Raw genomic sequence first — 24,752 nt, 5'->3', positions numbered from 1 at the left:
GCCTCCTGGGGCAGGTGAGTGCTGGCCACAGGTGGGAAGGCATCAACCTGCCTTTACCATCCCCGAAGTTCAAGACCAATCATAAGAATGGCTGCAGCCAGGCCCCTTGCACTCTGTCCTCAGCTTCTTCCCTGTCCCCTTTATACAGGCCTAATGGGTTCTGGAGTCACCCAGTGCCTGAGACACCTGAGCAAAGCATAAGGACAGCAGGTGATGCTGAGCTGTTCCCTCCTCTCTGGAGACCTTTCTGTGTACTGGTACCAGCAGGCCCAGGGCAAGGGCCCTCAGTGCCTCCTAGAATATTATGAAAGGAAAGAGAGAGACAAAGGTGACATCCGGCATCAGTTCTCAGGCCAACTGACTACCTGACTACCACTTAGAGCTGAATGTTAGTGCCCTGGAGCGTGGGGGACTTGGCTGTGTTCCTCTGTGTCAGCAACTTGCACAGCCCTGCAGAGCACTGGCTGCCCTTTACACGAAGCCCTCTGCCCAGCTTAGGAAGTGATGGTGAGAATGAGGGCGGCCTCCAGGCTGAGCTCAGGCCAGCTGAGCGGAGGGCTCCCCAGACTCTATTTGCTCATCCCTGTAACCTGTGTCAGTGCTGACAGAAGTGTGCTGAGGAAGGACTGTGTGACGGTTTGTTCAGATGCAGAACCACAACTGACAGAGGTGAAGCCACTCTCCTGCAGGCAGAGGTCACAAACAGCAAAGCGAGGAGGCACACTGGGCTCCATTCCTCAGGTACCTGTGGGCCCTCCGACCCCTCTGTAGAAGTATCCCTGCTTCAGCTTCTCCTTTTCAGGCCCAGCTGTGCAGGAGCAGGAAGGTCATAGGTCATGGACCACGTGGGATTATCATGCTGCCTCCCTGACAACTTCAGGGCAGAGACCTGCATGGATCCTACAGGTGACAAGAGCAAAGGTGCACCTTTCTGCACTGGAGCTGTTGTTCTGAATAGGAGGTGTGCCATATTTCATGAAAGCTGTCCCTGGGGGATGCAAAAGGTGACCACGCTTAGCCGCTAACCGAAAGGTTGGAGGTTCCAGTCCACTCAGAGCTACGTCAAAACAAAGGCCTGGCAATCTACTTCTGCAAAAACATCTACTGAAAACCCTATGGAGTACAGTTATACTCTGACACACATGGAGTCACCGTGAGTTGGAGCTGACTCAGTGGCAGCTGGTTTTGTTGGGTTTGTGTGAGTGGGGGGTTCCGGTGGAGTCTTCCCTGTTGCACACAGAGAGGAAGGGGGGTTTGCTAAGGAGTCTTCCTGTTCATGGTGCAGCCTACCACGAGAGAAAGGACGTAAAGGGTTGGAATTTGTTAGTCCATTTCCTTTATTTAAGCCACATTTTTGTGCCCTCTACTTTGTACAAGATTTGGGATCACATGAAATAAGAAACTTAAAATGAAAGTAACTCTCTATCTTGCCTCGGGAGTTCCAGGGTCTACAATCCTAAATGTCCAATATCGATCCTAAACATCTACCTGTTTCTGCGGAACCTTCTGTCTCATGAGTCACAGGCAATTACAGAATGCAGGGGGTCAGGGCACTACTGTGCATGCAGGGTCCAGCTCTGCTCCCTGGAGAAGATTCCAGAAGGAAACACACATGGACAATTTTATTAGTATCTGGCTGCATCCGAGTAGTCTGTGACTTACAGCAACCCCATCTGAGTCAGAGTAGAACGTCTCCACGGGGTTTTCAGTCGCTGACTTTTCATAAGCAGATCTCCAGGCCTTACTTTGGAGGCAACTCTGGGTGCACTCAAACCTCCAACCTTTTGGTTAGCAGCTGAGTGTGTTAACCCTTTGCACCACCAGGAACTCAGTCCACTAATTAGCAACCTAAATTACATCTGCAGCCTTAACCCCCCACCATGAAGTCTAATATAGTCACAGGCTCCAGGGCTTGGGATGTGGACATCTTTGGGGATCGTTCTCCTGCCGACCACACCCAGGAAGCAGGTGCCCTGATGAATCTAGCTAGGTGTGGGCAGGTGTCCCACCAGTCAGTGAATTGATAAGGAATCAAGTGAAACCTTCCCGAGTGCTGGTTGAAGAGGTGCTCTCGGATCTACAGCCCTGACTCCAGAGAGAGTCTTTGCAGGTGGAAGGGGGTTAACAGGAGGGTGGGTGACCGAGCAAATGAGAAAAGGACTCTTGAAGGAGTTCTAGAACACAGGAATCTTATATTGCACCAGGAAGCCACAAGGATCTCCCCTGGCATTCCAGACTGCAGGGACAGTTAGGTAAATAAAAGCCAGTGAGCCAAGGAGGAATCCCATCCTTAGGGAGAAATTTATACAGAGTTACAAACTGTTCTGCACCAAGGCAGGAAAGACTCATCTACACACAGAACTTGTGCAAATTCAGAGCAGTGCACTCCTCCCAGTCTGGGCTGTTGGCCTGAATGTTTATTTTGACTGGAGGTTGCAGGGAAAAGGGGCGTGGCCACTGGGGCAGGCTGTTCTGGGGCCAGGCTGGGGCAGGAGGGTGACATCTCAGAAGGACCCCTCCAGAGCTTGTCCCTGCCATGCGCCTCCTGTGCGCTGTGGTCCTGGCTGTCCTGGGGGCAGGTGGGTCCTGGGCAGGTCCCTCCCCTCTCCTATGACTTCCGGATCGTTCCCCAGCCTTTCCCTTTGGCACCAGCTTTGGTCTCTGACCCCACAGGGCACACGAATGCTGGCATCACCCAGAACCCGAGACACAAAATCACCAGGACAGGAGGGAACGTGACCCTGCAATGTACCCAGAACATGGACCACAACGCCATGTACTGGTACCGACAAGACCCGGGACTGGGGCTGCGGCTGATCCACTACTCTGTCGGTGTTGGTGAGGCTGAAAATGGTGACATCCCCGAGGGTTACAGCGTCTCCAGATCAAAAAAGGAGCACTTCCACCTCACTCTGGGGTCGGCCGCCCCCTCGCAGACAGCTGTGTACTTCTGCGCCAGCAGTTACTCCACAGTGCTGCAGGGTCACATCAGCCCCTCACAAAAAGGGCTCAGAAGGTCCCCTTAGCCATCTCAGACCGAGGGCCTCTGAGCTGGAGTGGAAGGTTCAGGGCCCTCCGTTCCTGCTGAGGTCCAGCTCTAGGCCACTGTCAGCCAGCCTAGACCTGGGAGTGGGACTCAGTCATGTGTCTCTGGGCTAGCAGCAATCACACAGAGCTGTAATGTGTCCTGCCCAGGATCCCCTCACCTGGCACGCATGCTCCCCCCGGAAGAAAGGGAGTTTGAAACTACAGTGTCCAGTTAATGAAAGTAGACTTATTTTAGTGACCATGGAACACCTGGGGGTTCTTCTAGCAGTGAAATGAGGAGTTGAAACAACCTCGTGGGTTCTGGAAGCATCGGGAGACGCTCTAGAGCATGTTACACACCACTGTTTCTGGATGAGGAGCCTGAGTCTCCTTCCACAAGGAAGAGGAGAGGAACCTTTTCTGTGGCATGGAGACTTGAACAGCAGGGCTTTGCCATGGGTCATGGGTAGAGTCCTTCATGGAGATGGGAGAACCCAGGGGACATGGGTCTCTGACAGGCGAAAGGCATAGGAGCTCCGGACTCAGACACTGACCCAGGCATCACTTCGTCTCCTGTGTCCCTGGATACCCCAGTGACTTCAAGCTCGTCCATGCCCAGCCAAGTCAGCCCCCAGTGCCCACCCTGCCTAAGGACGGGGATGCTGAGCAGTGTGGCCAGGAAGGTGGAGGGGCCATGGCAGGCAGGAACACATGGACCATGGGATCGTCCTCAGTCAGGCATTTGAGGTGCTGGAGGTGGGTCACAGTGAACATGCCTGGCAGACGAGGAGAGTGGTGAGGGAAAAGAGGCACTTAGAGCTAGCTGTGTGTGAGTCTCCTGTCCAGACAGTCCGGGAGCTCTGGGCCAGCACCCATGAGGTGATGTTTTCAAAAAGGAGCTTGTACATATTCGAATCAGTTGTCAAAGTGTGTTATAATATAATCTTGTTTCCGGAGGCCTTGGAGACTGATGAGACAGTGACATGACCTGCATTCTGTGGGGAAAGATGTCTCCCTCCTCTGCTCATGAGCACAAAGACCTGACCCAACAAACCCTCCAGGTATACAGGATCCACCATGAGCTCCCGGGTCATCAACTGGGTGGCCCTCTGGCTCCTGGGGGCAGGTGAGTCCCTGGACGCCAAGTATTTCCAGTGTGTGTATGTGTGCACGTGTGTCTATGCATGGGGGGCATGCGTGAGTGTGTGTGTGAGTGGTATGTACAGTGTGTATATTTGGTGTGTGTGTCTGTCTGTGTGGTGATTCCCACCATTGTCCCCATTCTGTTCCCAGTGTCTGTCTCCTCAGGTCACATAGATGCCAGAGTCTTCAAGGCCCCTGGCACAGTGTCACGTAGAGAGGCGAGGCCATAACCCTCAGGGACACAAGTGCCTTTGCTGGTACTGACAGAACCTGGTGTTTTTGATGTAGTTTTAAAACAAGGAGGGAGCATACACATCAGGGATGCCTGAGGCTCAGTTCTCACTGGAGAAGTCTGACGGGAAGTCTTCCATGCTGAGGACCCAGGCTCTGGATCCAGGGGACTAGACCGTGTACCTCTGTGCCCACAGCTTAGCCACAGCGTGGCATGGCCACCTCCTTCCTGTGCACAAACCACGTACATCTCCTCTCTCCTTGCTGCTCCTGGAAGCCTGAGCAGAGCCTTCCTCTGCTCCAGGGAAAGCAGTAGACTAGGACAGTAGCTGACCTTTGTGTAGGAGGAGGCCAGAACACAGGAGAACTCCTGAAGTGCTGTGGCTATTGGCTGGTGGATAGAAATCATTAGACAGTAACAGAAATGCCTACTCAGCCCTCAGCTGATCTATGTTTACTCGAGTTACCTTGGTGGTCTCCTGTGTGTGGTGGTCGTAAGGGCATCTAGGTATATCTTCAGTAATGGAGAGAAAAAGAAACCCTACTCTCAAGTGCTGAGTTTTTTTTTTCCTATTTTAGACTAGATATTATTTCCTCCTACCCCCAGGTCTATCCCTCTCCCTTTCAGAACATGGTTTTAAGGGAAGAAAATCCCAGTCAGATGATAACTGTCAGACATGCCATAGGATTTAAGTAGAGAGTAGAATAGGGATGTTAAACATGGTAAGTTGAAGGAATAGAGTTAGGGAGTTTAGGCTGGGTTCTCTAGAGGAGCAAAACCAGTGAAGTGTATGTGTAAATATATATAGAAAGATTTATTTCAAGGAAATGGCTCACACAATTGTGGAGGCTGGCAACTCCCAAATCCACTGGTCAGGTGTCAGACTGAAGGCTTCTCTAGGAACCTGAAGTCAATCATGAGATGAGTGCAGGATCAAGAGAGAGAGAATGTGCTTTTCCAGAACATCCACATACATTGGTTGCAGGCCACACCCCCAGGGAAACTGCCCTTCCAACTGATTGGCTGCTCACATCAGATCACAAAACAGAGGATGATTAAATAACATCTGCCAAACCATGAGAACCATGGCCTAGCCAAGTTGACAGACAACATTAAGCATCACGTAGGTCTAGGAGTAGGGTTGGGATTAGGGTTAGAGGATGTTGATTGTAAAGCTTGAAGAATCTTCTGGAATATGCACCCTGCCATGTATGCAGAGGTCCCTGAGTGGGCACAAGATTATGCTCAACTACTAATTGAAATGTTGACGGTTCTAATCCATCCAATAGAACCACAGAAGAAAGGTTTGCAGATCTGCTTCCATAGAGGTTACAGTCTGTGGAGCTCAGTTCTACTCAGTAACACATGAGGTCTTCAGAAGCTGAAATCAACGACAATGGTTAGATGTCTGGTTTTCAATATGCAAACACTTGCCAGTAATTTTGGGGCCAGTGCTCAATAACCAAAACCCAATGCCATCGAGTCGATTCCAACTCATAGCGACCATATAGGCCAGAGTAGAACTGCCCCATAGAGTTTCCAAGGAGCGCCTGGCGGATTTGAACTGCCAACCCTTTGGTTAGCAGCTGTAGCACTTAAACATTAGGCCACCAGTGCAGAAAGGATAAACAATGATGATGCTTCCCTTTTGCGGCCACAAGATGGCGCTGTGGAGCTACTGAGAATTCGGAGTCCTGGGTGGTGCAGATAAGCTGCCCAGGAGGTGAAGGGTTAAGAAAAACTTCATTGATCCAATATTAGGCAGGTGTTTGAGGCTTTTGGTAACTCTGGTTGCATAGTGGTTAAGAGCTCTGGCTGCAAACCAAAAGATTGGCAGCTCAAATCTACCAGGTGCTCTTTGGAAACCCTGCTGGGCAGTTCTACTCTGGCCTATAGGGTCCCTAAGAGTCGAAAAGGACTGGAGAGCAATGGGTTTAGTTTTCCTTTTGTTTTTGAGGCTTTCAGTCACTGCCAGGATACCTACAGCTCTGTGGGAGGTGTTAGGCCCCCCTAAGTGCTAATGAGAACCACAGTTGGAGAACTGTGGGCCCAGGGCCTAGATGCCAGAGGGAGGTGCAAAGAGAGGAAGATGAGAAATCCTGGGGTGGGGTCTACCCTGAAATCAGAGCTCTGCCCCTCAGCTTGTCCTTCCTGCAATCAGAGGGGCCTAAGCCTGATACCCTGGAGGAAGGCTGATCCAACTGTCTACTGGAGGAGGGGCTCTAAGGAAGAGGAGGAGGAGGAAGGAGGGAAAAGAGGAGAAGAAACACAGGCGGAAGAACCACCTCTGTCCCCTATCAGACAAAAATGCTCTGGTGGGAAAACACATGTCAGTTGCAAACTATAACAGCTACAAGGGAGCAAACTACCCAGGGGAAATGTTAATACATGGAGCACACGGCAGCACTGGACCTGGAGATAATCCAAGAGAAAAAAACCCAAACCCACTGCCCTTGGGTTGATTCTGACTCACAGCCACCAGCTGGTAGAATTATCAGCCAGAGACTGTAAGCTAAGTTTCTACCAAGCACCTGTGGGCATAGGACAGGTTTTGAAGGGCTCTGAAAGTATCTCAAGGGTCGATTAAGGAAGGAACTGAAATAACCATTGCTTTGGCTTGCGCTAAAACCCATGAGCTCTTCCAATTTTTTCTTATAAAAGGTAACAAAGTAATATCGGGCATTAAGTTTCTTCTCCTCCAGCACACATCCGTTCCTGGCTCTTTACAGGTAGATAGCCACACCCGAGAGCCAGTTTTCTTAACATGGATGAATGAACTCCAGGACTAGGAGGTCCAGAGGTGGGCTTCCCAGGGTACAAAGGCACATGCAGGAACAGTGTGGGTGTCCGTACCCAGCTCCCCAGGCCACAGTTGTTTTTAGGTGCCCTCGTGTCAGCTCTGACTCACAGCAACCCTATATACCACAGAAGGAAACACTGCCTGGTCCTGTGCCATGATCACAATCGTTATGCTTGAGACCATTGTTGCAGCCACTGTGTCAATCCTTGTCATTGACGGTCTTCTTTAAAAAAAAAAAAAAAAAAAGTTTTTTTTTTGTTTTTTTCCACTGACCCTGTACTTTACCAAGCATAATATCGTTCTCCAGGGACCGACCCTTCCTGGCAACATGTGCAAAGCATGTAAGATGCAGTCTCACCATTCTTGCTTCTAAGGAGCATTCTGGTTGTACTTCTCAGATACATTCGTTCATTCTTTTGGCAGTCCATGGTATAGTCAATATTCTTCGCCAGCACCACAATTCAAAGGCATCATTCTTCTTCAGTCTTTCTTATCAATTGTTCAACTTTCTCATGAGCATGTTGTAATTGAAAATACCATGGCTTGGGTCAGGCCCACCTTAGTCTTCAAGGTGACATCTTTGCTTTTCAACACTTTAAAGAGGTCCTTTGCAGCAGATTTGCCCAGTGCAATGCGTCTTTTGGTTTCTCGACTGCTCCTTCCATGGCTGTTGATTGTGGATCCAAGTAAAACGAAATCCTTGACAACTTCAATCTTTTCTCCCTTTGTCATGATGTTCTTCACTGGTCCAGTCGGGAGGATCTTTGTTTACTTTATGTTGAGGTGTAATCCATTCTGAAGGCTGTGGTCTTTGAGCTTCATCAGTAAGTGCTTCAAGTCCTCTTCACTTTCAGCAAGCAAGGCTGTGACATCTGCGTAATGCAGGTTCTTAATGAGTCTTCCTCCAATCCTGATGCCCCATTCTTCTTCATATAGTCCAGTTTCCTGGATTATTTGCTCAGATTGAATAGGTATGGTGAAAGGGTACAACCCTGACAAAAACCTTTCCTAATTGAAACCACACAGTGTCCCCTTGTTCTGTCTGGAAAACTGCCTCTTGATCTGTGTACAGTTTCTTCATTAGCACAATTAAGTGTTCTGGAATTCCCATTCTCCACAAAGTTAACCGTAGTTTGTTATGACCCACACAGTCAAATGCCTTTACCTAGTCAATAAAACACAGGTAAACATCCTTCTGGTATCCATCTGCAATCAGCAATGATATCCCTGGTTCCATGTGCTCTTCTGGATCTGGCTTGTATTTCTGACATTTCCCTGTAGATACACTGCTGCATCCGCTTGAAATGATCTTCAGCAAAATTTTGCTTGCTTGTGATGTTAATGATGTTGTTCAATAATTTCCACATTCGATTAGATCACTTTTCTTGAGAATAGGAATAAATATGGATCTCTTCTGGTCAGTTGGCCAGGTAGCTGTCTTCCACATTTCTTGGCAGAGACGAGTAAGCTATTCCAGAGATGCATCCATTCGTGGAAACATGTCAGTTGATATTCTGTCAATTACTGGAGCCTTGTTTTTTGCCAATGCCTTCAGTGTGGCTTGGACTCCTTCCTTCAGTACCATCGGTTCCTGATCATATGGGACCTCCTAAAATGGTTGAATGCAGACAAATTCTTTTTGGTGTATGACTCTGTGTATCACTTCCATCTTCGTTTGAAGCTTCCTGTGTCATTTAATATTTTCCCCATAGAATCCTTCACTATTGCAACTTGAGCCTTGAATTTTTTCTTTAGTTCTTTCAGCTTGAGAAATGCTGAGCGTATTCTTCCCTTTTAGTTTTCTATCTCAGCTCTTTGCACATGTCATTATAATATTTTACTTTGTCTTCTTCAGGCACCCTTTGAAGTCTGTTCAGTTCTTTCACTACATCAATTCTTCCTTTTTGCTTTAGCTGCTCAAATTTCAAAAGCAAGTTTCCGAGTTTCTCTGACATCCATTCTGGCCTTTTCCTTCTTTCCTGTCTTTTTAATGACCTCTTGTTTTCTTCATGTATGATATCTTTGATGTCATTCCACAGCTCTTCTGGTCTTCGGTCATTAGTGTTCAATTCTTCGAATCTATTCTTAAGATGGTCCGTAAATTCAGGCGGGATATACTCAAAGTCATACTTTGGCTCTTGTTGACTTGTTCTAATTTTATTCACTTTCGACTTGAACTTGCAAAAGAGAAATTGATAGTATATTGTGCCTTGGCCCCTGGCCTTTTTCTGACTGATGATATTGAGCATTTTTCCATCATCTCTTTCCACAGATGTAGTCGATTTGATTCCTGTCTATTCCATCTGGCGAAGTCCGCGTGTATAGTTGCCGTTTATGTTGATGAAAAAATTTATTTACATTGAAGAAGTCGTTGGTCTTGCAAAATGCTATCATGCGATCTTCAGCATCATTTCTATACCCAAGGTCATATTTTCCAACTACCAATCCATTTCCTTTGTTACCAACTTTCCCGTTGCAATCATCGATAATTATCAACACATCTTGATTGCCTGTATGATCAATTACAGGCTGCAGAAACTGGTAAAAATCTCTAACTTTTTCAGTTTTGTACTTAGTGGTTGGTGCCTGTGTTTGAATAATAGTCGTAATAACTAGGCTCCTTCATAAAAATATGGATATTACCTATCACTGACAGCTTTGTACTTAAGGGTAGATCTTGAAACATTCTTTTTGACAATGAATGCAGCAGCATTTCTCTCAAGTTGTCATTCCCTGCATAGTAGACCATAGGATTGTCTGGTTGAAAATGGCCAATACCAGTCCATTTAGGCTCACTAATACCTGGGATATTGGTGTTTATGCCTTCCATTTCATTTTTCACCATTTCTAACTTTCCAAGATTCATAATTCGTACATTCCACTTTCTGATTATTAATGGATGTTTGCAGCTCTTTCTTCTCTTTTTAAGTTGTGCCGAGTCAGCAAATGAAGGTCCTGAAAGCTTGAGTCCATCCGTGTTCTTAAAGCCGACTCTACTTTGAGGAGGCGGCTCTTTCCCAGTAGTCTTTTGAGTGCCTTTCAACCTGAGGAGCTCAACTTCCCTCACTATATCAGACAATGTTCCCCTGCTATTCATGAGGTTTTCACAGGCTGATTCTTTTCAGAAGTAGACTGCTTCTTCCTAGTCTGGATGCTCAGCTGAAACCTGTCCACCACAGGTGACCCTGTTGTTATCTGAATACCAGTGGCATAACTTGGGTTTACTGTTTATGCTACAAGGGGTTTGAAAGCAAAGAGTTGGCCTCTGACTCCAGCTTCTGAGTTTTCTCTGACAGACTGCAGCATGCTGTTATCACCAAGATCCTAGTACACCTGGTAGTAAAAGGAGAAATGACACCATTAGCATGTGCCCTGGGTCTGAGACATAGGTAGGTGGCTGCATCCCAAGGGCTACAGGAGACACAAACTCTGCTTCTCTGCTATAAAGTGAGGTCCGCACTCTAAAAATGCCTCTGATAGTTTCTACTCCATTGGGTTGGGGGTTTACCCTTCTCTTCTGTGCAGTAACAGAGATAGGCGCTTTGGGCACCCCTTTTCTAGGCACAGGCATACCTCTTTCTCCAAAACTGACTCTCCTAGGAGCCCTGTTGCAGGTCCTGACTGGGATCTCACTTGTCCTCCACATGAGGTTGTGAATTAAAAGGTTAATCTCACTCTCCATCTGGAAACTCTTTTCTTCCCCAACTCCAATGATGAATTGATTCTGGTTCAGCTCTTGCATCCTTGACTCTGCTTTTTTTTTTTTAACATCTTTTGAGGACTCCTTGGGAGTGGGGTTTAGTCCTGTTGTTGTGAGTGGTCATTCATCCAGCTCTGACTCAGGACAACCTTAGGTGCAACAGAACAAAACATTGCCTGGTCCTGTGCTGCCTTCGATGTGGCTTTCTATGAGGGATGCCGAGGAGCCCTGGTGGCACAGTGGTTAAGTGCTCAGCTGCTAACCAATATCTTGACCGTTCGAACCCATTAGCTACTCCATGGGGGAAAGATGTAGCAAACTCCTTCTTTGAAGATTGCAGCCTTTGAAATCCTATGGGGGCAATTCTGCCCTGTCCTGTACAGTAGGTATGAGTCTGAATTGGGTCAACATGAACAGGTTTGGTATTTATGCCTATTTCGTTTATCTTCTCACTTTCAATGTCATGCATGAATCCTTGTTTTTTTTTTTTTTTTCTTTTTTTTCTTTTTCTCAGTCCTCGGGCATTACCTATGCGAGGGTGATTTTGAGTGGCGTACTTCCATTCAGACCTCTGATCTGCAGAACATCATGTGAACTTTCCAGCTAACGTCCTCACCCTGCATTCCACGGACCCACTGAGTCAGCACAGGCACCGCACCCTCTCCATTCTGCACAGAGAGCCTCTCAGCAGAGCACAGTAATGTGCTCATTCATTTCATCAATGTGTTTGCTCACTGACTAGAAAATGAGCGTGGTACTAAACATGCCCCAAGGCCCTTACAAGGAGCTTTGGTGGAGCAGTGGTTACAGTGCTTGGCTGCTAACCCAAAGGTCTGTAGTTTGAACACATAAGCCTTTCCTTCTATAAAGATTGCACCCTTGGAAACCTAAGGGCTGTTCTACTCTGTCCTGTACAATTGGTATGAGTCAGAATAGGCTCAATGGCAATTCTTTTTTTTTTTTTTTTTGGCTATGTCAGCAGAAAGGCAGAGTCTTAGCTGCGTCCAGAAGTCCACATGGGAGTCCTGTGGGGGTGCTGTGGGACCACTGATCCCCAAAGTCTGGGGCGGGGCTGACAGAGGGCTGCCTGTCAAGGGAAGGTTAAGGAGAATCTTCTATGGTCCTTTCATCAGCTAGAGGCTGGATGGCAGAGACATAGAGAGGCTAAGGTGCAGGTGTTCTGTCACAATGGGAAGCCATGAACGTCAGAGACTCTGAACTCCCAGAAGGGAAAAAATCAGGGCTGTGCTGGGCCACCTGGATACCCTGTTGGGGACTGGCAGAGGAAGAAGAGCAGAGAGGCCCTGGGGACAGACAGGTGGCCTGGAGCCTCAGGCCTGGACCCACCGTGCAGTCCACCTGCTATGAGAGGCCAGGGGGAGGGGTGGGGTCCTAGGAAAACTGGGCGAGGGCTGGCAGGGAGGATGGGTGCCCTAGCCAGTTGGGACCGTGGTGTCAGGGAGGTGACGTCACAGCTGCATCTCCAATCAGAAGAGGGGCACTAGCTCCAGGAAGGGGGCCAAAACCCTGGAAGGGAGACATCACCTGTTTTACCCGTCCTGCCATGGTCTCCAGGTTTCTTTGCTGGGTGGCTTTCTGCCTACTGGGGGCAGGTGAGTACAGGGCACAGGTGGGAAGGTGCCCATCTGCCTTTATGATACCTGAAGTTCAAGAACACAAGGAGGCTGCAGCAGGGCCCCCTGCACTCTGTCTTCGGCTTCTGTCCCCCTACCCCACACAGGCCCAGTGGGTTCCGGAGTCACCCAGACCCCAAGACACCTGATCAAAGCACTAGGACAGCAGGTGACACTGAGCTGTTCCCCCCATTCTGGACACCCCTCTGTGTTCTGGTAGAAACAGGCCTGGGGCCAGAGCCCCCAGTTCCTCCTTCAATACTATGACGGGAAAGAGAGAGAAAGGCAATATTCCTCATCGATTCTCAGGCCAACAGTTCCCTGGCTACCACTCAGAGCTAAACCTGAGTGAGCTGGAGGTGGGGGACTCAGCCATGTTCCTCTGTGCCAGCAGCTTGCACAGCCCTGCAGAGCCCCCTCCAACCTGTTCACAAAGCCCTCTGAGGGGCTCAGGAAGTGAGAGAGCAAGGGCAGCCCTCAGGCTGAGCTCAGAGCTGCTAAGCTGGGGGCTCCCCAGGCGCTCTTTGCTCTGCTCATACCTGTAACCTGTGTCACTGCTGACAGAAGTGTGCTGAGGAAGGACTGTGTGATGGTTTGTTCAGCTGCAGAACCACAACTGACAGAGGTGAGGCCACTCTCCTGCAGGCAGAGGTCACAAACAGCAGAACAAGGAGGCACACTGGCCTCCGTTCCTTAGTCACCTCTGGACCCCCGACCCCACTCTGCAGAGCTATTCCTGCCTTCATTTCTCCTTTCCAGGCCGAGCTGTGCAGGAGCAGGAAGGTCATAGGTCATGCACCACATGGAATTGTCATGCCTCTCCCCTGACAACTTCTGGGCAGAGATCCCCTGTGATTCCTACAGGTGACAAGAGAGAAAGACACACCTTTCTGACCTGGAGCCATCGTTCAGTCCCAGGCTTGTGCCATTTTCATGAAGGCTGTCCCTGGGGGTACAAACAATGACAGAGCTCAGCTGTTAACAGAAAGGTTGGAGGTTCCAGTCCATTCAGACTTTCCTCAAAAGAAAGGCCTGGCCATCTCCTTCAGAAAAATCATCCACTGAAAACCCAAAGGAGCACAGTTACACTCTGACACACATGGGGTCGGCACGAGTTGGAGATGACTCAACGGTACTTGGTTTTGTTGGGTTTGTGTGAGTCGGGGTGTTCCAGCAGTGCCTTCCTGGATGCACAGGGCGGGGGGCCGGGTGGCAGATTTGCTAAAGAATCTTCCTGTTCATGGTGCAGCCTACCAGGAGAGAAAGGACGTAAAGAACTGGCATTCGTTAGTCATTTTACGTTATTTATCCCACACTTTTGTGCCCTTTACTTTGTACAAGATTTGGGATCACATGAAATAGGAAAGGGAACTTAAAATGACATAGGCCTCTTTCTTGTTTGGGAGTTCCAGGGTCTGCAGTGCTAAAGGTACAATATTGACCTTAAACATCTGCCTGTTTCTGTGGAACCTTCTGTCTCATGAGTCACAGGCCAATTACAGAATGCAGGTGGTCAGGGCACTACTGTGCACACAGGGTCCAGCTCTGCTCCCTGGAGAAGGTTCCAGAAGAAAACTCTAATGGGCAATTTCACCAGTTACCAGCTGTTTTCAAGTTGACTCTGACTCATAGCGACCCCATGTGTGTCATTGTAGAACTCCTCCATGGGGTTTTCAAAGGCTAAATTTCCAGAAACAGATCGCCAGGCCTTACTTGTGGGGCACCTCTGGGTGCACTCAAACCTCCAACTTTTTGCTTAGTAGCTGAGGGTGTTAACTATTTGCACCTCCAGGGACTCTGTCCACTGATCAGCAACCTTAATTCTCTCTACAGCCTTAATCTCCCCACCATGAAAGTTAATAAACTTACAGGCTCCAGGGACTGGGATGTGCACATGTTTGGGAGCATTCCCCTGCCAACCACGCCCAGGAAGCAGGTGCCCCGATGTATCTAGCTAGGTGTGGGCAGGTGCCCCAGCAATCCCTGAATTGATAAGGGATGAGTGAAACCTTCCTGAGTGCTGGTTGAAGAGGTGCCCTGGAACCTGGAGCCCTGACTCCAGAGGGTGTCTTTGAAGGTGGAGGGGGCTTAACAGGAAGGTGGGAAACCAAGCAAATGAGAAAAGGACTCTTGAAGGAATATCTGGGGCACATGAATCATAAATGACACCAAGAAGCCCCAAAGATCTCCCCTGTCATTCTGGACTGCAGGGGTAGTTAGGTAAATAAAAGCCAGTGAGTCAAGGAGGAATTCCACAAACTGTTTTGTGGGCAGCCAGGAAAGACTCATCTCCTCATTAGATTTGTGCAAATCAGAGGACTGCATTCCTCCCACTCTGAGCTGCTGGCTGCATGTTTGTTTTTTACCTGAGGTTTCCCAGGGGGTGGGGGGAGTGGGCGTGGCCACTGGGGCAGGCTGCTCTGGGGCCAGGCTGGGACTGGAGGGTGACATCTCAGAAGGGCCCCTCCAGAGCCCCTTCCTGCCATGCGCCTCCTGTGCACTGTGGTCCCGGCTGTCCTGGGGGCAGGTGTGTCCTGGGCAGGAGTCTCCCCTCCCCTGGGATTTCCCGATCCTGCCCCAGCTTTTCCCTGTGGCCTTGGCACCAGCTTTGGTCTCTGTCCCCACAGGGTACACGGATGCTGGCATCAGGCAGACCCCAAGGCACAAGATCACAAAGACAGGAGGGAACATGACCCTGCAATGCACCCAGTACATGAACCAGAACTCCATGTACTGGTACCGACAAGACCCGGGACTGGGCCTGCGGCTGATCCACTACTCTAACAGTGTTCCTGATACCTACAAAGGTGACATCCCAGATGGGTACAGTGTCTCCAGATCAAACAAGGAGCACTTCCCCCTCACACTGGGGTCAGCTGCCCCCTCACAGACAGCTGTGTACTTCTCTGCCAGCAGTTACTCCACAGTGCTGCATGGCCACCTCAGCCCCTCACATTAAGGGTTCAGGAAACACACGCAGCCCACTCAGCCTGGGGACCTCTGAGATGAGGTGGCAGGGGCAGGGGCCTCTGTTCCTGCTGAGGTCCAGGTTCAGGCCACTCTTAGCCAGCCAGGACCTAGTGATGGGACTCAGCCATGTGTCTCTGGGCTAACAGCAGTCACACAGAGCTGCAGTGTGTCCTGCCCCTGAGCCCCATGCCTGGCTCCCAAATGCTAGGCCTTCTCCAACCCTGCTCTCACGCTTGCCCTGAAGGAAAGGGAGTTTGTAACTACCGTGTCCAGTTAATGAAAGTGGACATATTTTCATCACATGGAACACCTGGGAATTCTCTGAGCAGTGAAATGAGGAGCTGAACCCCCTATAACAGCCTCGTGGGTTCTGGAAGCACGGGGAGATGCTCTAGAGCGTATTACACACTGGTGTTTCTGGACGAGAAGGCTGAGTCTCCTCCCATAAAAAAGATGAGAGGAATCGCTTCTGTGGCTTGGAGAGTTGAGTGGCAGGGCTTTGCCGTGGGGCATGGGGGCAGAGTCCTTCATGGAGATGAGAGAGTGCAGGAGACATGGGTCTTTGACTGGGGCTGTGCACCAGGACCCCTGTGGTGATTTTTTTAAAGGGAGCCCTGGTGGCATAGAGGTTAAGTGCTATGGCTGCTAACTAAAGGGTCGGCAGCTCGAATCTGCCAGGCACTCCTTGGAAACTATGGGGCAGTTCTACTCTGTCCTATAGGGCCGCTATGACTTGGAATCAACTCAACGGCACTCGGTTTGGTTTGTTTGGTTATACATATTCAAATCATTCATCCAAGTGTGTAATAATATGGTCACATGTTCCTGAGGCCATGGGAACTGATGAGACTGTGACATCACCTGCTTTGTGGGAAAGGGACACTCCTTCCTCTGCTAATGCACACAAAGACCCTGCCCCAGCAAATCCTCCAGTCCTGCCCAACCAACTGTCGGCTCCAGGCTCCACCGCTGGGTGGCCCTCTGCTTCCTGGGGGCAGGTGAGTCCCTGGACACCAAGTAGTTCCAGTGCGTAGTGTGTTTGTGTGTGTGTGTGTGTGTGTGCACGCATGGGGGCACGTGTGAGTGTGCGGGTATATGGTATGTATGGTGTGTGCCTGAATGTGGTGCGTGTATGTCGCATGAGTGTGTGGTATGTGTGTGGTGTGTGTGTTGTGAGTGATGTCTGTGTTTATGTGGTATACGTGTTGAGCGTGTATATGGTATGTGTGTTATGGCCATATCTAGGGTGTGTGTGTTTTGTGTATGGTATGTGTGCCTGTATGGTATGTGTGTATGTGCGATATATGTGGTGTGTATGTGTGTGTGCATGTGTGGTTTGTGTGTGGCTGTACGTGGTGAGTGTATGTGTGGTGTGTGTGTTGTGTGTGTGTGTCTGTCTGTGTGGTGATTCCCATCATTGTTCCCATTCTGTTCCCAGCGTCTGTCTCCTCAGGTCACAGATGTACTGGAGTCTCCTAGGCCTCCAAGCACAGGGTCGCAAAGAGGGGCCAGGCTGTAGCCCTCAGGTGGGATCCAATTTCTGGTCACGCTGACCTGTACTGGTACTGGCAGAGCCTGGTGCTCCTGACTTATTTCCAGAATAAAGATGCAGCAGACAAATTGGTAATACCTGAGGACCGGTTCTCCACGGAGAGACCTGACAGGTCGTCCTCAGTGCTGAGGACCCAGTCTGTGGAGCTGGAGGACTTGGCCATGTACCCCTGTACCAGGAGCTTAGCCACAGCGTGGCATGGCCACCTCCTTCCTATGCACAAACCACATACTCCTCCTCTCTCCTTGCCTCTCCTAGAAGCCTGAGCAGAGCCTTCCTCTGTCTTCCACTTCCCAGGGAAAGCAGTAGACTAGGACATCAGCCCACCTTTGTGTAGGAGGAGGCAGGACCACAGGAGAACTCCTGAAGTGCTGTGGTTGTAGGTGGGTGGGCGGAAATTATTGGAAGACACAGGAATGTCTGCCCAGTGCTATACTGATCTGTATGTACTGGGGTTACCTTAATGGTCCTCTGTGCATTGTGAGGGGTAGGGCTTTTTTGTAGATCCTTAGTAAAAGAGACGAAAAGACCTCCTACTTCAAATGCTGGGTTTTTCTTGCTCTTTCAGAGTAGATATTATTTCCTTCTATCCCTCACTCTATTTCTCTCCATTTCAGAGCATGATTTTAGGGGAGAAAATCCCAGTTAGATGATAACTGTGAGATATGCCACAGGAGTTAAGGAGAATGAGCTTGGAATAGTAAACATAGTAACTCGAAGAGAGAGAGTTTGGGTGTTTTAGGCTCGTTCTCTAGAGGAGAAAAACCAGTGAAGGATATATATAAAGATATATGGAAAGATTTATTTCAAGAAAATGGCTAACACAATTGTGGAGGCTGGCAAGTCCCAAATCCTCGGGTCAGGTGTCAGGCTAGAGGCTTCTCCTGATTCACGTGATTGCAAGAGCTGGTGAATCCAAAATCTGCAGGTCATGGAGCAGGCCGAAAGTTTCTCCAGGAACTGGAGATCAACAATGAGATGAGCGCAGGATCGAGAGAGTATGAGCTTTGCCAGAACAACTACATACATTGGATGCAGGCCACACCTCCAAGGAAATTGTCCTCCCAACTGATCGGCTACTCACATCAGATCACAAAAGGGAGGATGATTACATAACTTCTGTCAAACCATGAGAACCATGGCCTAGCCAAGCTGACACATAACGTTAATCACCACATAGGGTCAGGACCAGTGCTGGGATTAGGGTTCAAGAAAGTTGATTGCAAAACTTCCAGAATATCCTGGAATATGCGCTCTGCTGCCTACGCAAAGCCCCTGGGTGGCGGACAAGTTGTGCTCAACTACTAACCATGAGGTCGGCAGTTAAAACCCACCCACCGCCACCAGGGAAGAAAGGGCTGGATATCTGGTTCCATAGAAATTTCAGTCAAGAAAACTATGGAGCTCAGTTATACTCTGTAACACATGAGGTTGTCATAAGTCAGAATCTATTGTCAATGGTTTGGTGTTTGGTTTTGAATATGCAGAAACTTCCTGGAATCCCTTGGGATAAAGCTTGATGACTCTTCCCTTTTGTGGCTACAAGATGGCACTGTGGCACCACTGAGGTGTAGGGGGCTCTGGGAGGTTCTGGGGGAGATATCCAGCACCGGAAGGGTTAAGAAAAACTTTAGGGCATCCAATATTAGGCAGGTGTTTGAAGCTCTCAGTCACTGCTAAGCTACCTATAGCTCTGAAGGAGGTGGGAGGTCCCTCTGATTACTAATCAGACCCACAATGGGAGATCTGTGGGCCCCCAGCCTTGATGCCAGGGGCAAGTGCAAAGAGAGGAAGATAAAAACCTTGGAGTGGGGTCTACCCTGAACTCAGTGCACTGAGCCTCACCCTGTCCTTCCTGCAGTCAGAGCGCTCTGGGCCTGAGAACCTGGAATAAAGCTTACCCAAATGTCCATTGGAGAAGGGGCTCTGAGGAAGAGGAGTATTAGGAGGGAGAGGAGGAGAAGGAGGTGAAAAAAGGAGAGAAGGAGGCCAAAGGAGAGGAGAAGAAACAGAGGAGGATAAGAAGGAGAAGGAAGAAAAAGGAGGAAGAGAGGGGTGAGAAGGAAGAGGAGGAAGAAAGAAGAGCAGAAAGAGGACAAGGGGCTCCATAGAGGAGGAAGGGGAGAGCATTGGTCTGGGTGGTGTGTGTGTGTGTGTGTGTGTGCATGTGTGGCTATGTGCACGTCTGTGTGTACATGTATGTGTGCCTGTGACTTTGCATGTGTGAATGTGATAGAGAGAGAGAATGCAGATAGCACTTCATGCTACATCATCAATTTCAAATATTCTGGGTACCTGAGTAAAGCAGAGAGCAGTCACTCCCAACCTGAAATTTATGACTCATTTTCTTTCCAAGGGATAGGAGCAAAGTAGGATGCCATTGAGCAGCTTTAAACTCTCTGGGTGATTTGGGATTTTACACCTCTTAAATAATTACATAAGTCACTTTAGTATTATTGGGTGGCTGTTGTTGTCTTTGTTTTAACTTCTGTGATATTCACCCTGATACTTGGAGACCCAATGAAGAGCAGAATGAAACTCTTCCTGGTCTTGTGCCATCCACCTGATGGGATGTGGATTGGAAGGTCATGAGGCAAGGTCATGATTGCTAGGATTTTCATTGTCTGATTTTCAGAGGCAGATCACCAGCCGTTTCTTCTTATTCCGTCTTAGTCTGGACTTGTCTAAAATCTGCTCAGCATTACAGGAATGCACAGGTCTCCAATGACTGATGGGTGGTGGTTGAGCATGAGGTGAACTGGCAGGGAATCAAAGCTGGGTCTCCTACATAGAAGGTAAGAATTCTATCACTGGACCATCACCACCCCCTAGCAAACAAAAGCTCTCTGAAAGAAAAAAAATGTCAATCACAAACTATAAAATCCACAAGGAAACAAACCACTCAGGGGAAATGCTAATAGACACCCCCGACAGCAGCCTTGGACCTGGAGATAATCTGCTAGTAGAATTAACAGCCAGAGACTATAAGCTAAGTCTCTACCAAGTACCTGAGGGCATAGGGTGGGTTTTGGAGGGTTCTGAGGCTGTCTCAAGGGTAGATTAAGGAAGGAACTGAATAACCATTGCTTTGGTTTGCATTAAAACCCATGAGCCCCTCCAATTTCTTCTTATAAAAGTTGACAAAGCAACATTGAGCATTAACTTTCTTCTACTCTAACCCACTTTTTTTTTTTTTTTTAACCCACGTCCCTCCTTCACATCTTGCAGGTGGACGCCCACACCCAAGAGCCGCTTTTCTTACATGGATGAATGAGCTACAAGACTGGGAGGTCCACTGGTGGGCTTCCCAGGGTGCAAAGCCATGTGCAGCAAGATGGTGGGTGCCCATACCCAGCACCCGAGGTCACAGATTAGGGAGGAAATCCAGTCAGCATATGGCCACTCCGCCAAAAGCCAGAGACAAGGTGGAGAAACTGCTGACCACTTGGCCAAATTATGAAGTCAACGGTGCATGCAATGATTTGAACAGCCTTTGAAGTCATTTTTTGTCTGTTTTGAAGTTTTTGTGTTAAAAATTTTTTGTAGAGGCAAGATTTAAAATGGCTTTCCTGGGCCAAGAGCTAAACAAGAATTAGTCATAATGCCATTTATCTGAAAAAGCAACTTTACCCAGAATCAAAATTAGGAAGTTTTCCTTACCAGCATGAGTTAGGGATACTTAACCAGCATGGGTTAGCAACACTCATCCAGGCAGAACAAAGCCACTGAGCATTCAGTGATAACTTTCCCAAAACAAAAGGATGGGTGGGTGAGTGGATGGATAAGTGGATGGATGTACGGACGTATGGATGGATGGATAGATGGGCAGGTGGGAAGATGGACAGACAGACGGACAGGCGGACGGACGGGCGGATGGGCGGACAGGCGGGTGGGCGAATGGGTGGGTGGGTGGATGGGTGGATAGTTACGTGTGTGGATGGATGGTTGGCTAGGTGGTTGGATGGGTAGGTAGAGAGGTAGGTAGATAGGAGAGAGAGAGAAAAAAAAATAGACAGGCAGATAGATACATAGATACACAGATACGTAGATAGCTGTGGTTGAGCGGATTCTGACTCGTGGTGACCCCATGTGTGCAAAGTAGAACTGCTTCATAGGGTTTTCAAGGCTGTGACCTTTTGGAAGCAGATCGCCAGGCCTGTCTCCAGGGCCTCTCTGGGTGGATTTAAACTGACATCATTTTGGCTGGTAATCAAGCCCTTAGGTGTTTGTGCGACCAAGGGACTCCTTTTGTAAAGACCACAGCCACGAAAACCCTCTGGAGCAGTTCTAGTCTGCACACCTAGGGCATCCATAGTTGGAATAGATTCAGTGGCTATGGGTTTGGTTATTTTCATTTAGACTTCTTTGGACTTAATTACGTAACCCTCATCCTAGTCCACCATGCAGGGCTAGAATGCTGCCTGGGACAGGTAGTCTAGACACAAACCTAGTTGAGACCAGCGCTGGGGGATGAGTTTAGTCAGGAATCCTCCCTCACAGCAGGGCACAGACCTCTGACTCTAGAATGGAAAACTTCAGGCTTTCACGGGAGGAGGAGTAGAAGGTGGGACAGGGGTAGTCGGAGAACCAAAGGCTCAGAGATATACCAGAGATGCTGTGTGGGTACCTGGCCCCCGCTGTAAAAAACTATTCAGATGGGGCGGGAGTCTGTGGGATGGTGAGGTCCTGGAAGCCTCAGCCTGCAGGGACAATGGCATCAGACAGGAATGTCACACGGCGTCCTCCAATCAGGAAAAAGAGGCTGAGGACACCAGCTCTCACTCCAGAGGTCCAAGGCCCCATCGAGCCGTGATGTTTCCCTTGCCTGGCTGGCCCTGGGCTCCTGACTCTGCTGCTCAGTGCTCAGAGCTGTTTTGCCTCCTGGGGGCAGATGAGTCCTGTGAACAGTGGGTCCCTGCACTCAGAGCTGGGACTCCCCTGGGGGTGCATCATCAGCCCCTCCTGTGCTCATCTCTGCCACTTTCTCCACAGGCCCAATGAGTTCTGGAGAAACACCCTTCCCCAGTCCCAGAGATATCTGATTAAAGCACCAGGACAGCAGGTGATGCTGAGCTGTTCCCCCCTCTCTGGGTACCTCTGTATATCCCGGCACCAACAAGTGCAGAGGCAGGGCCCCCAATTTCTACTTTAGCATTACAGCAAAAAAGAGAGAAAGAAAAGTAACACCTCAGACCAGTTCTCAGGCCAACAGTTCCCTAACTTCTTCTCAGAGCTGAATCTCAGTGCCCTTGATAGGTGGGACTTGGTCATGTTCCTCTGCCAGCAGCTTGCACAGCCCTGCAGAGCCTCAGCTGCTTTGTGCACAAAGCCCTCTGCCAGCTCAGGAAGTGACCATAAGAGAGCAGGTAGACTTCCCCAAGCAGCTGATTATGAGCGTACGATATTTATATAACTGTTAATATGCAGTTCATTAGCAAACACGCACTGTATCAACTCTACTCCACTTAGGACTCAAGCAGTGATCTTGGCTGCAGTGTGCTGGGCATCACTGGGCTTTGTCTGCAGGACCTTCCTGAACAATTACTAATAAAGCTCACACTGACCCAGAAGAGGGCACTGTTGTTGCCTCATCTTCAAGTGAGAACACTGGTTTGTTGAGCTGAATCCCTGGCATCCACATGGGGCAGGACGCCGCCTTAGCCCAGGGCTGTTGGATATTAAGCCCGCCTTCTCAAGCACCACATCTTTTATTTTTGCTTTAACATAGAGAAATTCATTTTCTCACAGTCTAGTAGGCTAGAAGTCCAAATTCAGGGCATCAGCTCCAGGGCAAGGCCCTCTGTCTGTAGTCTCTGCAGGAAGGTCTCTTTCGTCAATCTCCCTGGACGAGGAGCTTCTCTGTGCAGGAACCCCAGGTACAAAGGATGCACTGTGCTCCCAGTGCTTCTTCCTTGTCAAACGCCACATCATAAGACATGTACATTAAAAGAGGGCCTCGTATGTGGTTGTACACTATTTCTGTATAAAAATCATTCATCCTAGAGCAACCTCGCTGGGTGATAGTACTCTGGAGGTTTGGGGAGGAGCATTTTATTTAAAATATTCACCCAAATCACCGAAAGTACCCTAATGATTTAACCTGAGCGTCTAAATGACAGAAATACTTGGAGAGTTGAAAACATAAGAGCAGTTGTTTCATACTGGAAATGATCATGAGCTCAAAGGTCCAAACTGTCTTGGGAGGAGGTCAAAGACAGCACACCCTCTTGGGAGAAATGTCCAAATTTCACTTATTCTGGGATGTGCCCTTGTGTACACTGAAGGGGCCCTGAGCCAAGAGCCCGGCTGGGACAGTGACATCACTGAGCGATTCCAAGAGAGCCCGGGTCCCATTTTCCCAACACACAGCCTGAGGAGACCCTCTTCTCCCCTCCCTGGGTCCGGACCCCCCATGGGCTCCAGGCTCCTCTGCTGCACGGCCTCTGCCTCCTGGGTGCAGCTGAGTCTTCAGACCACCAAGTAATCCCATTGTTTGTGTGTGGATGTGGGTGTGTATGTGTGCGGGAATGTGGTGTATGCCTCTGGATACATGTTTGTGATATGTGGTATATGGTGTGTGCATGTGTATAATCTATGAACATGTGTGTATGTGTGCAGTATGTGGTGAATGTGTGTGCCTGTGTGTCCCATATGGCGTGTGGTGTGTGCATGTGGGTGTTGTATGCATGTGTGTGATGTGTGCATGTATGTGGTGTGTGCCCAATGTCCGACACCCCCATCCCTCCTATGTCCATAGTTGGAGATCCAGGTACTGAGTCATCTGCAAATGAAGGAAAATTTTGCTTTGTAAATGGGCTCGGATGCAGCTGTGTGCCAGAGAACATCTTCCACTCTGGTGAAGTTTAGGTCCAGAGTCAAGTTTGGGGCCAAGGTTTTTCAGGTTCTGCACATGGACCAAGATCTTGATTTGTACACGTGTAGGATTCAGTGCCAAATTCAGGTGCAGTCAGGACAAGCCTCAGTTGGGAACCATAGTTTGGCAGGCTACAAGGGATGGGGAAACTTGGAGGAGTGGGTGATGTCTCTGCGGCAGCTTCAACATCACAGAATGATCCTATCAGGGAAAAGGGGTGCAGAGCATTAGAGTGCTAGGCCTAGGACACCCCACCCTGAGTGGGAAACACTGCCCACCCTGCCTGGCCCGCCATAAGCTCCAGGCTCCTCTGCTGAGCGACCCTCTGCCTCCTGGGGCAGGTGAGTGCTGGCCACAGGTGGGAAGGCATCAATCTGCCTTTACCATCCCCGAAGTTCAAGCCCAATCATGAGGATGGCTGCAGCCAGGCCCCTTGCACTCTGTCCTCAGCTTCTTCCCTGTCCCCGCTTATACAGGCCCAATGGGATCTGGAGGCACCCAGTGCCTGACACACCTGAGCAAAGCATAAGGACGGCAGGTGATGCTGAGCTGTTCCCTCCTCTCTGGAGACCTTTCTGTGTACTGGTACCAGCAGACCCAGGGCAAGGGCCCTCAGTGCCTCCTAGAATATTATGAGAGGAAAGAGAGAGACAAAGGTGACATGCGGCATCAGTTCTCAGGCCAACTGACTACCTGACTACCACTTAGAGCTGAATGTGAGTGCCCTGGAGCGTGGGGGACTTGGCTGTGTTCCTCTGTGTCAGCAACTTGCACAGCCCTGCAGAGCACTGGCCGCCCTTTACACGAAGCCCTCTGCCCA

The 24,752-nt window shown here is 49.3% G+C and overlaps 2 gene segments (V, D, J or C); both read left to right on the top strand.

The window, feature by feature from the left end:
• Positions 1-2,509: 2,509 nt before the first annotated feature.
• Positions 2,510-3,026, top strand: LOC100677589 (T cell receptor beta variable 6-5-like). The segment is given in 2 exon segments: positions 2,510-2,579; positions 2,674-3,026. Coding segments are annotated over 2 exon segments (396 nt in total).
• A 1,078-nt stretch (positions 3,027-4,104) lies between these two features.
• On the top strand, positions 4,105-15,495 carry LOC104846882 (T cell receptor beta variable 6-4-like). The segment is given in 2 exon segments: positions 4,105-4,153; positions 15,164-15,495. Coding segments are annotated over 2 exon segments (381 nt in total).
• The last annotated feature ends 9,257 nt before the right edge of the window (positions 15,496-24,752 follow it).

This window comes from Loxodonta africana, chromosome 8 (assembly GCF_030014295.1).
Source record: "Loxodonta africana isolate mLoxAfr1 chromosome 8, mLoxAfr1.hap2, whole genome shotgun sequence".
NCBI lineage: Eukaryota > Metazoa > Chordata > Mammalia > Proboscidea > Elephantidae > Loxodonta > Loxodonta africana.
The sequence above is the reverse complement of the archived record's forward strand: the minus strand, read 5'-3'. Positions and strand labels throughout refer to the sequence as shown.